At 40.4% G+C, this 15,279-nt stretch overlaps 1 protein-coding gene across 1 annotated transcript; it reads right to left on the minus strand.

Moving 5' to 3' along the window:
* Positions 1–6,598: 6,598 nt before the first annotated feature.
* si:ch211-241b2.5 lies at positions 6,599–15,060 on the minus strand. The gene is made up of 10 exons (XM_036529573.1): positions 15,018–15,060; positions 13,951–14,047; positions 13,620–13,690; positions 12,827–13,177; positions 12,389–12,664; positions 10,756–10,872; positions 9,856–9,921; positions 9,066–9,110; positions 8,414–8,546; positions 6,599–7,346 (listed from the first exon to the last, which is right to left on the minus strand). The coding sequence occupies exons 3-10, from the start codon at positions 13,672–13,674 to the stop codon at positions 6,887–6,889; spliced, it is 1,503 nt and encodes a 500-aa protein (XP_036385466.1). The 5' UTR covers positions 13,675–13,690; positions 13,951–14,047; positions 15,018–15,060; the 3' UTR covers positions 6,599–6,886.
* Positions 15,061–15,279: the final 219 nt, after the last annotated feature.

Raw genomic sequence — 15,279 nt, forward strand, 5'->3', positions numbered from 1 at the left:
GTATTTTATACCTCTTTATTTATTTGATTCAATTTATTCTTTTGTTGTTTTTGATGTGTGCCGGACGGTACAGTTGTGACACTCAAATTTCCCTCTGGATTAATAAAGTATTTCTTATTCTTATTCTTATTCTTATAACAAAATGCAATAGTCTTTGTGACACTTTGTGAAGAAAATTATGCCTTCACCCTATTTGCTAACAGACCAAAAATGTTCAAGACATTTTGTCATGTCATTTTGATAAGACGACATGCTGTAGGATAAAAAGCCAAAGTATCTCAGGAACAGATACAGTTTTCTGAGTGACTAAAACATGTGGTAAAATGCTGGACCTGGGTGCAGGGGAACTATTAATGGATTCCCATGTAAGGAAAATGCAAAACTTGCTTCAGTGTTCTTGGATGGTCACCTAATACAATCAAAACTAACTCAATTATTGGGGGGGGGGGGGGGGGTTAGGAACAGGAACCTGCATTTTATTTCAACATTTTATTTCAGGTTTTGGGTATAAAAGCTTGTACCCAAACAACATCACTTTGTAATTAATCTGCCTTGCTTTTACCCGGTATATTTCATACTGTAATTAAATACTAGTTTTTGCTTTATTATTTAATTGCTATTAACCTAAACTTCGGAACTACAAGTCTTACTTCACAAGAAGGAAAAATCCCTACACCCAGTAACAGGAACATGCTAGAGAAAAATTACAAACACTATTGCAGGGAAGTCTGATTTAACAACTCAGGTTCCATGAAGTGCCTCATGGAAATATGCAGAAGCTGTTTAACGTGTTTGCTCCACCAGGATAGACCTAGCGAACAGTATATGGCTCTAAACTGCGTCTTCAGAAAGCCACTCCACTCCCTTCTCTGCTCTGGCCCCCAGATAATAGACTGAGCTACCCACAACAGTTAGAACAGTTGGGTCATTGTCTATTTTCCTGCTGAAATTCAAAACCCACCTTTTAGACTACATCATGGCTCCCCAAATTCAAGTGATTGTAGTAAAAGCTGATGGCAGAAGTTTGACAGAAAAGGCCTGGTGGAAATACAAGCTTTTGAAGCTGTACAGGTTCAATGGTAAACACTTTGCTACAAGTGTGTGGCAGTATACACTCCGTAGCTATAAATTGTACTAAGATATATTTGTTCACCTTATGACAGTATACTTACTCACTTTGTGGCAATGGTACTGTATTTCCAGTACAGTTCTAATGATTCAGTATTTGCATAGCAATTTTTCGAACCATATCAAATGCTCTTTTTATAAGATGCTCTGGATAGGAGCATCTGCCAAATAAGTAAATGTAACTGCAAATGTAAATAGATGTAAAATGTAAAGCCAAAAGGCCAAACAAGTCAAAAACAAAAAGCAAACAAGTCCAGACACAAAAGAAGGGGTCACAACACCCAGACAGTACAATCTGGGACGCTGGATGTTGTTGGCCATTAGGCTGCAGCGCATACCTCTTTATGTAAAAACATTATGATGAGGTATTAAAATGAAGTATCAGTTAAGGCAGTAATACCCCAAAATTAGCAAAAATATGGCATTAGTTTTCATTGAAAGTTGGAATTTCAGTTTAAGTGTTAGATTTTTCTCTGATACATCGTTTTTGTATGTATAAAACAGCATTCTATCACCACAAACAAAGTCACCCTGCCATTATCCTTATAGTCTGCATATAAATATGTATTTAGTATGTACGTACATAAGTAAATTATATACTAAAATAACTGAAGGAACTGGAAAAACTAAACAAATGAGCAATGGGTTGGAGGACTCCATCAGACCCACATAGTCACAAACTGAAACTGAACTGGATAAGCAAACAAGTTGTAGGCACTGAATGATTTGGCGAGCTGTATACTAATTCCTTGAGTGCTTGGGGGCAGATATATTCTATGACTCTGTATGTGACTGATATGTTCCCTGCATAGCAGCCTGCCCCAGTGTAACTTTTTACCACACAGTTTCTTAGTCATAAACTGGGACAAAATTATTGTAATATCAGATAGCAGATATTATAATAGCAAGCAATTAACCTGATTACATTCAAACTTCTCACCAATGAACAATTCACAGGTAACTCCTCAACGAAACCCTCAAAAGGAGAACCAATTAATTCCTTTCAAATAAATTCTACTTTTCACATTTTTTATTCTGATTTATATCAGCCTGACTTCATGTATGATGACAGATGGAGTAAGAGTTTTCTGAAACTTGAAACTCCCATGTTCAAACTAGATGTAGTTAGCTCACTGAAGGACCTATTACAGAATTTAGCATTGGTGGCCAGGACATGAAGGGCAATCCCCTGGTATAGATGGGATATATGGTATCTGATAAATTTTATCTTACATTTTGGCCTGTTAGGACCATTGGTACTTGTTATCAGAGGCTCATTTTCAAACAACTCAAACATTGCTATTATATGATTGCTATTGTAAAAAGGATAATATTACATTACATTTATTCATTTGGCAGACGCTTTATCCAAAGTGACTTACAAGTGAGGCACATTACAACACAAGCAAGGTACAATACATCACTGCGGATAAAAATCCATCTCAATCCACTAGCTACCACCTTCCAATTTACAGAAATTATATGCTAAAATTTTGCAAACTGAAATTGAAATCCTTGCCAAAGTGAAAATGAAATGGCATCACCAAGCTCCATTATTGCAAAATTTGAGTCTTCACCATGGAGGGCACCCATTTTCCCCATTGTCAACGGTGTGACAGACCAGTGCACACTCATCCCGACGTGTATGGGGATGAGGGCTTTTGCACATTCCAGGATACGCAACTGCAGTGCAGTTTGCCTTTCTTTTTCATCTGCAGTTACAGTCCTGCATTATGTGCCTGTGGAGTACCCTGGGCAATACACTCATCAAACATATGGAATACAGGACCAGGGGTCTCAGGGGTACATTACATCTCTCTTAAAAATGGTATAGAAATCATTGTCAATTGATACAATATGGAAAAAAGATTCACTACCTTTTACTAAGGAGATGTGGTTTAGGATGTTTACTAGGGTATACTCACGACAAAAGTAGCTTGTGTTAGCTGGCATTACTGCTGCCAGAGACATGCTGAAGTGAGCCCCCACACATTCTTTCATGTCATAGTTGAGCCTCATATTGTTCTACATATTGCTCATTAGCAAGCGTTGTGGTCTGACACTGCAGATAAAATGAGGTCATTTAAACATTTCAATGGCCTTTACAGGATTTAGCATGCTATCATGGGGGGGGGGGGGGTTTATTTCCTGTTAATTTTAGCATTGTGCCTGGTGGGTGTTTCCTCCTCCTTTTTATGACCTATTTTGTTTTGTCGGTATGGTTTTTCCAATGGGAAGGGGAGATGAGTGATGAAACTCTCATTTCCTCTACTCATGTTTATATAAAAAGAAACTAGTAATTGACAAATTTGACAAGACTGCGTCATTAAAAATGGGGGGAGATTCATGTGAACTGCTGAGCAGTAAAATAAATTGTCTTTAACACAAGTAAATATGATGCAAGTATAACAGGGAGAAAAAGATTATGGATAAGAATGGCAGTGCTGTTCAATTAAGACAAAACATGTAATATCATTAGCAAAGAGTAAAACCTACAGCACTCATAGTCAGCTCCATGGATAAACAAACCCCAGTTAGAGCTACTTTGACTGTGATGTCTGTGAGCTTAAACACAGAAAAGGATGTTAAACAACATCTATCTGTAAACTGGAATGTAAAAAAATCAACCAATCCTTCTGCAAAAAGGAGGACGAGGGGAGGTAGGGGAGAAAGAGGAGGAGGAGGAGGAGGAGGAGGAGGAGGAGGAGGGGGAGGGGGAGGGGGAGGGGGAGGGGGAGGGGGAGGGGGAGGGGGAGGGGAGGGGGAAAAGGCAGCACACAGCACATGGTCTTCTCCAGCCACACACCTGTATTTAACTGGCCCTCACTTAGGCAGGTGAGGCTCACTACCAATGGCTTGTCAATTACTATTAAACAGACGGAGAATGACTTCCAAGCTTACAATTACAAACAGCTGATTACAATTAACGTGGTCTGAATGCAGTTGACTGAAAGGAGCTGTATTATGGTCAAGCTGAAAACAGAAAGACAAGGATCCTTATACATTTAAGCAATTAACCAATTAACAACTAAAATAAACTGTTCTGGGGGACAGGTAAAGGTTCTCCTTCACAGTCAGAATGAAGAGGGCTAATGCTGACATTTAATGCAGCTGCTCGAAAGGCTGTTGCTGGTGAGGAAGCAGCCAAGACAATCTTGTGCTTTTTGAGTTTTGTCCATTAGTAAATTGAACATTACTACATGCGAAGATGCTGATAGAAAGTGGGTACTTTAATGGTACTTTAACTTAAATACCCTTGAAAAAAATGTCAGAAACTCAGGATTTTACTGGTAGTATGCAAGTACTGTAATCTTTACAGGAAATGTAATTTATTTTCACACTGCTGGTGTTCTTATCAACTGCACTCTGGACAAACCTTTCCTGTCAGCTTTGTTAAAGTGAGACAGAAAGTGAAACCATCCTATGATGCTGAGAGAAATAAATTCGAGGAAATGCCCCGCAACGAAAGCCAGAGCAGAGGTTCAGGCCATTGACTCGTGGAAGTTTTGGGCAGAGACAATACCACAAAGAATGTATTTGTGGGTCTGTGGTATATGAGGGCATTCACTGTACAGTTGCAGAGAGAGTGCTACAAACACATGAAAATATCACCAACAGAATGTATAAAAAACCTTACAAAACTGGCTTCTTGGAAATGCCATTAATCTATGATTGTTTTGTTTGGTATGTTTGTCCTGTCATACCCCCAGTCCACGGTAGAAATGGAAAGAGGAACTGGAGTTTGCAGTAAACAAGTTCAGCTTTTCATTTCGTGAATTGATTGTTTATCTGTTCTCTCTCTTTCTTTCTCCCCCTCCCTCTCGCTCTCTGTCACACACAAACACAAGCACATACACTTATACAAAGACGAGAGTTTTCTGAAATGCAAAGCTCACAGAAAGACTTGACCATTACCTTTTCTTCAGTCTTAACTGCCAGTGCACCTCCTCATTGCAAGACTCTTGGGGGTCACAGTTTCAGTGCTTTAATTTCAATATCAACTCATTTCCCACTCACAGATTTCCCAGAGGTATGAACACAAGCCTCACAGTGCACTAGCAGAGAGGGAAATGACTTCTAGCATACAGCGAGAGGCTTACATCCTGCATGTGAACAGTGAATAATGAATGCACACTCATTATTTGTGAAACACCAATGGTCTACTTTTTCTCCCAAGATTATCATCACCATGCTCACAACACAACTGTTACAGTTAGTTCAGTCTTTTTATTAGTCACCATCCCACTGTTTCACAACTTTCGCAACAGCAAATTCCACAGTTTTGCGGTGTTGCCTTCTCCTCAAGAATTTAAGCAGCTCTTAAAGAGAAGTCACCCTGCTCAGCTTGGTTGCGGTAAATGCTGAAATCATGTGTGATGTGATTCACTAGTTTCATTCTTGTACGTCCACATCAAGGACACAGTAAAGCCAATGGGTTGGGACCTTGGTTGGATTTTAGACGTATAACCCCTACTAGATAAAAGTCATCACAGCAGCAATCAACCTCTCATGTCTCATGCCATTCAGAGAGAGAAATAATATATTTCCATTTATATAGATCACTTTCATTTTATTTTGTGTATAAATTAAAGTTTGCAGTTAGGGAAAAGTGACCTGGGTGATGGAGGCCTACAGGTGATGCATTATCACGTAACTATCTCAATTTACAAATTGGAGCAATACTATCTATTTCTATTTTTTAGATGCCTTTATGTTTTGGGCCTATGATACTCCTCATTTGAAGTCTGACCTCATTCATTCAACCATTAAAGCATTGCCACTGGTTGCGTCCCATCATGACAAGCAAACTGTAGAATCAAAGCACACACTATTGAAAGTGATGCATGCCAACAAATTAGATGGAAAGAGTCTTTCAAATGCCAGTTGAAAGACTTAAGAAAACTCTGCAGAAACACGATATAAAGACCTGGGAACGCAACAGGTGCCCTCAACCTTGTAGTTTTCTTTTATGACACTCCACCGGGTGATATTTATCTTGAGAGAGAATATGTCCTCTCATTCAGTATACCCCTTTAGCATTTGTTTATGAATTCTTTATAAAGAATGACTGTAACCTCATGAAGGCAAATATGAATCTCGTATGAGGCACAGCCTAATCTTCTCAATGTTGTCTTAACTTTCTCATGAACAAACATTTGAAACATTTTCAATGACGTGCAGACTGCTCATGCCTCAGTGGCAAAAGTTTCAATCGCAAATGAAGGGACCGGCCTTCATTGTCTCTGACTCTGGGCAGGATCAGACTGGGATCCCCTGCAGCTATTCTGAAATCCAAGGAAAGGATTCAGTTGGGCATAAAATGTACAGAGCTTCCCTGAGTTTTAGTCTCTCAGTGACATCCAAGTGAAATGTAATGGTGACACAGATAAAAAGACGCAGTAAAATGTGCAAACTACAACATAGTTCACATTCTAGAAACAGAGAATGACAGCCTTTTTTGAAAGCCTGGTTGATTAATGTCATTGCAGCATGAGAGAAATTACAAATTTTACTCATACTCAAATAGCTTCCTGTTTTTTTTTTTTTTTAATTTGCTGATATAGCAGTTTTTAGTCAGTGGTAGGGAAGTTTGTAAGGTACTCAGAATAAAAACTGAAAAATGTTCAAGCTTTTTAGCTCTCACGCCTAGAAAGTTCCCATTAAGGTTAGATGTTAACTGTGGTCATGAAATTGTGAAAATTTCCACTGTTTGATTAGGGCCTTTGAGTTTATGTTCAGCAGAGTCCTTGACCTTCCTTTACTCTCTGCAGAGAACCAGTACTGTCCTGAGATACTCTGTCATGTTGCCACACTGTCCTGGTCGTGCCGTCACCAGCACCCTGCATGTCTGCCGTTCCCTCAGGAATCTTCTCAGCGACTCATCCAGCTCATCATTCCCTTCTCTGTAACCATCGAGGACAAGCAGAGCTTCCGCTGGCCCTGTCAAAACATCCCTCAGGGCGTCGGCTGTGAACTCCCCACCCAAGCTGAGCTGTGACATCATTTCCTGGAACAGGCTGCCCGTTGACTCCTGGCAGGTCACTAATATGAGCAGGTGAATCTGCTTGACGCCGAAGGGGTCCCGCTCAGAGTTCTGGGCCCAGGCTGAGGCCAGGCTGACAGCCACACTGGTTTTTCCACTTCCAGGCTCGCCCTCCAGGAGAATGGTCTCCCCAACATCCGGCAGTAGGGCAGTGACCCCCAAAGGCAAGCCATCCCTGGAACACACAGCATAAAAGCCATTAAAATGGTAATAACAACAATAACATCATCAACATGTAATCTGAATGAAGTGGATTCTTAACAGAAATGAACATTGGATAGCCCAGAGCTATCAAACAGGGCATCATCACTTTCACTCCATAGAATCCTTTCAGACAAAAACATGACTTCAGATTCAATTTCAAAAAGCGCTCCTGAACTCTACTGATATGAGTGCATTATTCTCGCAAAAATGTGTTGGTGTCCTCTTATGATGGGAAAACTCTTAATGAAGTAAAAGTTTGACTCACTTGTGAACATGTATAAAAATAACTACATGTCAATTCTACACAGAAACGTGACTCATGGTTTTCTTACAGCTAAACGGAATTTCACCAAATTGGATTTCACCAAAACAAACGTGAGGCGTCTTGGGAAAACCTGGACAACCAAGTTCTTGAGACACACACAAATCATCTTGAGATTTTATATTTTTTCATTACCTGTGGTTGGCAGAACCGAAAGTGTAGCTATCCACATTCCATAGATAAAAGCCACAGAATACTAAATATACTTTTCAAAAACAAAACCTATATCTGCTGAATACTAAAGCAAAATAAATGGGTAACAAACAATTTGCCATCACAGTATCCACAAAACCAGTCATGGCAGCTGATCTCCCAGGTTACAGTGTGCCATCCCACTCCTGGACTTAATACTTCTCTCAGACTTATTAATGGCCCTCTACCTTCCCTGATTTTCTGTTTTTCCATTTTTATAGTGTGTTGCAGATGTGTTCTCACCACTTTTGAAGGAAAGGGTTTTGAGAGAGGGTATGTTGCAAGGACAGTGGTGTGAGACTGCTTTACATTGCGGCTATTGTAGATTTTTAGTTACACACTTAGCAATAGAGCTTAGCCATACATGAACAGGGTCACTTACTATGTATTTGAGGCTAATGTATTCAGTTTATAAAAGCTGCAGGAAGGACTGGGTGCATTTCTTGAAAATGTTTTGACACTTTTTTTGTTGTTTGTTTTTTTTTTAACTGCCCCCACCACAGAACCAAACTCCAATGACACACCTGTTCCGAAGGCGCTGTGGTAACTCCTTGCCACAGAACGATGTGTGCGACTCCGCTTCCTCCGTGTCGGAGGAGAGCATCGCATATCTTCTTCTCAGAACCTCCCTCAGATTTTCCACTGCTCCCTCATTTTCTGCAAACCCAAAAGTAAAAACATCTTTCTAAGCGGTGCCTGGGATGGAAAAACGCGTCAAATGTCAAACACAAACGCGCAAACGGCTTCAGTTACAAGGTAAGCAAAAAATACAACGAGGCTGGTTGTGGTCTGAGAGCTGCGTGGGTTTGTGGGACAAAGGCAAACGCAACACTTTTGATTTCAAGACGTCGAGCTTGCACCTTTTGCTGTGTTGCACTATTTCTGTGCATGTGATCACTGAAACGTAACCAGTTCCTCTACACAACAGTGCGCAGCAGGCAGTCACAAGTTGCAAGCGAGCGGCTGTCTGTCCTTGTGATTGTGCACCGGATCATGTGATGTCAGCACAAGTCTAGGTTATTCAACCAGAACTCATCCCCTTTACATTCACTGGACACATACACCAACAGCTTTTCTCTATGTCAGTACACAAATGGGCCCGATCAAACTGAACCTTAGGGGTGGCCCTGCATGTCCTATGAGGAGAAAACCACATCCACTCCTTACTCAGCATACCTTCAACAGAGGTCTGGACTTCAATGTTAGTTTCTGGAGGCATACCTGTCAAAAAGAATTGTAGTATGTTCAATAATGGGTAAATGGAAGAGCAAGTGTAGGCTCTGTCTGTCCTTAAGCTACCTAACAATCAAATAAGCTTTTCTCTTAAGTTACATATAAGACATGGAAAAACAGCAATGCTGACTACATTTCAGTTACAATGGTAATATTTTTGTGTAATGCACCAACGATGATCAATAACACCATGGGGTCATTTTGACTTCAGCTTAGCCACTTTTTAAGCCTTTTCAGAGTCCTGTGTTAAATCAGTTAGCAAAACAATCAGTCAAGCAGTCAAGTAAGTCAAGCATATTTACTGGCACACCCATCATAATTTAAATTTGATTCAATGTATACATTTGCATATGTTCAATTTACTTTCAGCCTCTAACAAAATGTCCAGTGGGGCAAGGTGATGTCATTATTTATCTGACATAATGTTCTTTTCATACAATATGCTGTTTTGGCCACTGGACCATCCCTTTGAGGAGCCCCTCATCCAGCTAAAGGGAACAACAGCATTACCAAGCTTGCCCTGTGGAACCTACAGTTTGTGCAGGGGGATGAGGAGGGGAATTTGAAGGTAACAAGTGGAAGTTACACAGGTCTGTTGAAACAGACTTCTATATATATCCAATGGTAGAGAAACGGCATGGCTTTTGGTGAGCGCTGACCCTATCAAATTAACATCCCTAAACAATAAAATACTCATAGCACAGTCAGGGTTTCAACATAAACCAACACTCACGTGCAGGGAAAGGGTCCTTCTCGATCAGACAGTCCATGGTTCCTGCTGTGTTGCGTCCTTTATAACCTGTCAAAGGATTCAGGAAGGTTCTATTTCAGTCTAATAAACACATGCAAAATCTATGGTTACAAAATGTTATTCTGTCATATTTGAAGACAGCTTACTAGACACGTTGATGAAATGATAAAAGGGTTTTCTGCAATTTTTTTCCACCTGATAAAGTGTCTGGGAAACCTATTATTTATCTCTGTCAGTAATACGAAAACAGTAATACAGTAATAATACAAAAATATTAGGGATTTTACAGACACATGTCAGTATTTATATGCTATATCCTGTTGAAATTCAGAAATCACCAATGTTATCTGGAAGTGCTTTCATTTCACATGAGGAAGATACCTGCAGATGGGGACATTTACGCACATGGCAGTGAGAAGTGGTTTTGGAAAAGTGCACAGTCATGCCTTGCACCCCTTGGTTCTGCATCATGTGAATACCACAGCACATGAAATCCCAAAAAAGTCCCACTTCATTTTTAACTCATTCTTTGTGGCTTTGTCACTAGGTCAGGAGCAGCCATCTGGGACTTCCTCTTAACAGCAATCACCTTTTAATGTAAATGCGATACCTTACATTTTCGCTTCTGGTGAAAAAGAGAGGAGGTTCCCAGACATGTGAGTGATTCAGCTTTTAGGAGGACCATCATCCAATAATCTATATACCTGATGACCAAGCAGGATGCTGGATTGAATATTTCTTTGCATCAATCAAGATACAGGACACAGATATGGCCGCTGCTGATGGGAAATGGCCAGTTCAGTAACATGACCCTGTCTGTTGTTCTGCTTGTGGCAAAGCACACAAGCAGAGAGACAGAGGAGGCTGAAGAACTGAAGTTACCTGCCCTCCTGCGATATATCAGGATACTGATCACACACACTGCGGAGGTCACAGCAATCAGTACGACCACCGCTACAACAAGGGAACCTTTTCCTGTCTGCTTCCAAGGTATTTCCTCTGTGAAATAGAACAATATGGACAGGAGTTTTAATACAGTAAATAAGTGTCTATCTGGGATCTGCTTAGTGAATAAATTAGGGCTCTTATTTCCCAAATATTTCCAATAATACCAACTGGATAATAGTTGTGCTCCTAGGCCAAATAGATTCAACCCCAATATCTAACGTCATATGCCATCGGATGCACATTGCAAACAAACAAAACATTTGTAAAATTTCAAGAGTAGGAAAATATTTGTATCCCATTTGGAAGCAACCGCAAAACCTCGTGTTCTCAATGAAAATAGGTCTATGCAACCTGCATTTTTTTTACATTTTGAGTAGGCTATGTACCATAAGTCTATGGTGGACAATGGTGTGGTATAGCATTTATGGAACTACAGGAAAAGGTTACAGGGAATCCCTTGTATGCTTAAGCCAGACATTTAGCACTGCTTGCAAAAATGTCCATCTTCACAAATAGACAATACATCAGCTTTGTAACATGCCCTGGGTGCTCAGGGTGTCTGAGGAACAGATAGTACTCCTCAGTATTTTTAAAGCCTCTTTCAAGTTCCACCCACTTGCACTTGTTTTTCCTTTTTTTTCATGTTCCATCTCGCAAAAACTTAAAATTGCAAAAAACTTTATTGACTTCATGCTGTTGCATTTTTATGACTTTCATGTGCACGTCAGTGTTTGCTGTGCTGCACTGTGCTTGCCGACGAGGTTTGAGTGGAACTTTGATTGTGACTCGGCAAAAGATAGATTCAGGATATAGATACACTGCTGGAAATAACCTAATGTTACAGCAAATATCCCTAATTGGAGCACTTCTCCAAACTACTTCATGTTATCAGACATGTTGTCGTCTTTAGTGCGTGTTTGTCTATCTGTCTGTCTGTCTCTCTCTCTCTGTGCATGTGTGAGCAAGAGAGAGAGACAGAGAATCAGAAAATTACTCAGTCATTCAAGATGCAAACCACAATTTGTTTAGTTGTCTTCACACCAAATGGCACTTATTCCACAAATGCCTTAGAAGAGTACTATCATACAAGGATAAACATGACAGAAACATCCAAATGTACTTCAGCAAGTTTCTCCTCCATTGTATCTTTGGTTAAGCCATTTAGCCATTTAGCCATTTCCAAGAAAAGTTTAAATTTGGGGTATGAGAAACCTTTGAATGTCGTGGGGAAAATCTCTGAGATGTCCATTAACAAATTTCAACAGTGATGACTACAGCAGAGGGAGAGGCCCGAACCTTTGGATAAAGTAGGGGAAAATACTTAACCAGCACCTATCACAAGAGAGCTACTGAGGAAAACACCTGATCCGCTGCAAGACAACAAACTTCATACACACCAAACCACTGAAAAGCTTTCCATGTGACATACAGCAATAAATGTAAAACACTAAACTGCGTAAGCACTGAAATTTGAGATCATTGTGCTTCCTTTATTATGAGACAAAATGATGGCACTGTATATCCTGAGCACAGTTCTACCAAAGTCTCTGAAGTCAGAAAGCCTCACCTGGAATGTGAAATGTAACTGACTGGCTCATGAGCCCTTCCTTTATAAAGGCACATGTGTAGGTGTTGTTGGAGGTTCTGACAGTTATTCCACTTGTGACATGGAAGAGCTGGTCAGAGGAAATGACTGTCGTAGTGTTGGCCTCCTCTGTGAGATTTCTGCCCCTCCCATCTGTCCAGACCACGCTGGCCTGGGGATAGCCCTGGGATTGGCACAACAGTTCCACCTCATCTCTTCCACTTCTCCTTACGCTTTTATTTATGGATTTATAGGAAGCTGGAAATAGATAAGAACAGCAAACATGAATACACCCAGATCAAATTGGTAGAGGAAATGCTGAATTTGTTGGCTATTAGTCACAGCTATAAAAGGCTGGGGGAATACTGAAATTATATGCACAGGAGAGTAGCTGGACAAAGTTAAAGAATAAATACCAGCCTTTTACTGCGAGAATAGTCTGTTTGTAGTCAGCTCCCCCCATCTCCACCAGACACTGGTATGTCCCAGAGTCATTTATCCTGAGATGGGAGATCTGCAGTGCTGCCCGTCCTCTCCTCAGCTCATCCCTCAGCAGCCGCACACGGTCTCTGTATTGGGGGTCCTGGGAGCTCAGGTCCTCCTTCCCGTTCTCCAGCTTGTACACCTCCATGGGGGGCTCAGGCAAGATGCGACGCCAGAACACTGACAGGCTCTCCTCACCGCCCCCTGGCAGGAATATGCACTCCATCGTCACGTTGCCGCGGAACTCGGCGAGATGGAAGGGCTTGGTCACCTCCACAGTGAAGAGGGCTGCATAGACAGAGAGCAGCAGAGTGCACGCTCATTAACACAATCGACACCAACTTTCATCCCCATATCTGATGGCAAGCAGCTCTGAAGCCCACATCCGAAAAATTACACATCCGCCACTTGAGGTTTCAACTAACTATCCTAAGGGTTGGGACCAAAATCAGAAGACACTGCAATTCTCATGGTCATTAATGTTACATGTTTTATTCTTCAGTAGCTTTGCCAGTATTTGTGTCTATCATAACTTGTCTCCACGTCCTGTAGATACAAACCTGGATACTGAAGCATTACTGGTGAAGCACCTTGCTCCAGGGTATAATAACAGTGCCCCACCTGGGAATCAAACCTGCACGCTGTTACAAACTCTAGCCACCCTGCTGTATCACTACCATAGGGAATTACACTGTTCAAGGAAAAAAACAAGAGTTGAATGACAGCATACCTGGGACTCCTGGCCATAAGACTACTTGCAAAATCAGGAGAAGAGCCGTATCCATTTCAGCTGGAGAAACACTGGAAAGCAGACATTACACCAAACACTTTATATGAATCGGAGAGTCAATTGTCACTGAGCAAGTCAAGAGAAAGCAAAGCAATATGCCAAAGGTCATGCATCACATTATGGTCAGTCATGTTAAAAAAAGATTCCCACAACTACATGTTCAATTTAGCCTTGTATGAAATATCAAACAATGTAAAAATGTCAAAATGCCTCCATTACCACATGACACACAATAGCAATTTGTCATACACAGTCAGCAAAATCTAACCACCTGTTGCAAATCCTGTGACTCGATCCTGTCAGAATGTGTCATTCCTGTGAAGATTGCCCATCTTTACTCAGTAATCCCAGTTCTGCTAACTTATCACCTGTGTAAATTCCAACCACAAAAATACATTAAGTGAATATCACTTCTGTAATTCATACACACACCCACACATCCAGATATGTGCATTCTTCACTATCAACAGTACAGCTGTCTAGAAAACAGACACCAGTGACAACAATACATTTTAGACAATATGACATTATGATTTTAATAAGCATCCTCACTCATGTTAACTAGGTACATCAGGACCTCCTGGAAAAACTTTTTTCCCACTTCTCCCTTTTAACTCTTTGTTTCTTTCACAGACATTTACAACACAGTTTCATGATTTTACTCAATATTATCTCATGTTTGTATCTATGTGAATATACTTGCAACATATAAGAGGCTCATACGGCTGAAAATCGAAATATTTAAATGTTATCCCCCAAAGTTCATAAACGGTAAGACTGGTGTAATGCTGTAACAACTCCGATAGTATTTGAAAAACTCTTACTTACTCGTTGAACTTACACTGAAACTTTAAGATGTTTTTACACACCCCTAGTCGTTTTTTTCGATTTCTACAGACAGATACATCATAACCTGTCCTACCTTCTTTGTCGTTTCATACCAAAGCCTGTGTACAATATCTTTCGATGCGACTTTTCCTTTGCAAGAAGTGGTGAAAAGCATACGCCAAGTGTGTAATATAGCATGGGGCAGCAACTATTCTCCTTTCAGCATTCAGTTGTCATGAATCATTTCCACATTAATACCGTTTGCCGTTTTAATGTCAACGAATTCTAATTAAGATCAAATATTTATGCGAAAGTCCACGCGTAAAGGTGAAAAGCACAAACTACTGAGATAAATGCAAAAAAGTTCAAATTAGAAGAATGACATAATCAATCTAATAAACATTACATAATAAACATCCGCACCTTCATTACGATTAAAAAATACTGAGTTAAATATGGAACTAAGACAAAGTTCCTACAATTTAATAAGAAGAAATTCGTTTGCTATACCTTCTCCGACGCCGGCTTGTCAGACTCTGCTCCGAGGCATTCTAAAGTCAATCCTACTACTTCCGTTTTTTTGGGGCCCGCCCACTTAAAAATGCTTGCTTAGATAAAGTCTGTGTTTTCCGTTGAACAACCACGTACCTTAGTTTATATGCCAGTGCTTGACGTTATATCATAAACATGACCTGGGGACATCAATAACACAAACGCTAAACGCAGCATGCCATCATGTCACCGTACTCATATTGATCTGAATAATCTATGA

Source organism: Megalops cyprinoides, chromosome 5, assembly GCF_013368585.1.
Source record: "Megalops cyprinoides isolate fMegCyp1 chromosome 5, fMegCyp1.pri, whole genome shotgun sequence".
Taxonomy (NCBI): Eukaryota; Metazoa; Chordata; class Actinopteri; order Elopiformes; family Megalopidae; genus Megalops; species Megalops cyprinoides.

Excerpts from the sequence above, each read along its gene's own strand:
- si:ch211-241b2.5 (XM_036529573.1), bottom strand. The coding sequence starts at position 13,674 with ATGGATACGGCTCTTCTCCTGATTTTGCAAGTAGTCTTATGGCCAGGA. Across the intron at positions 10,873-12,388 it reads AGTTACATTTCACATTCCAG|AGGAAATACCTTGGAAGCAG; the intron begins GTGAGGCTTTCT and ends TCTATTTCACAG. Across the intron at positions 9,111-9,855 it reads GAAGGACCCTTTCCCTGCAC|GTATGCCTCCAGAAACTAAC; the intron begins GTGAGTGTTGGT and ends TCTTTTTGACAG.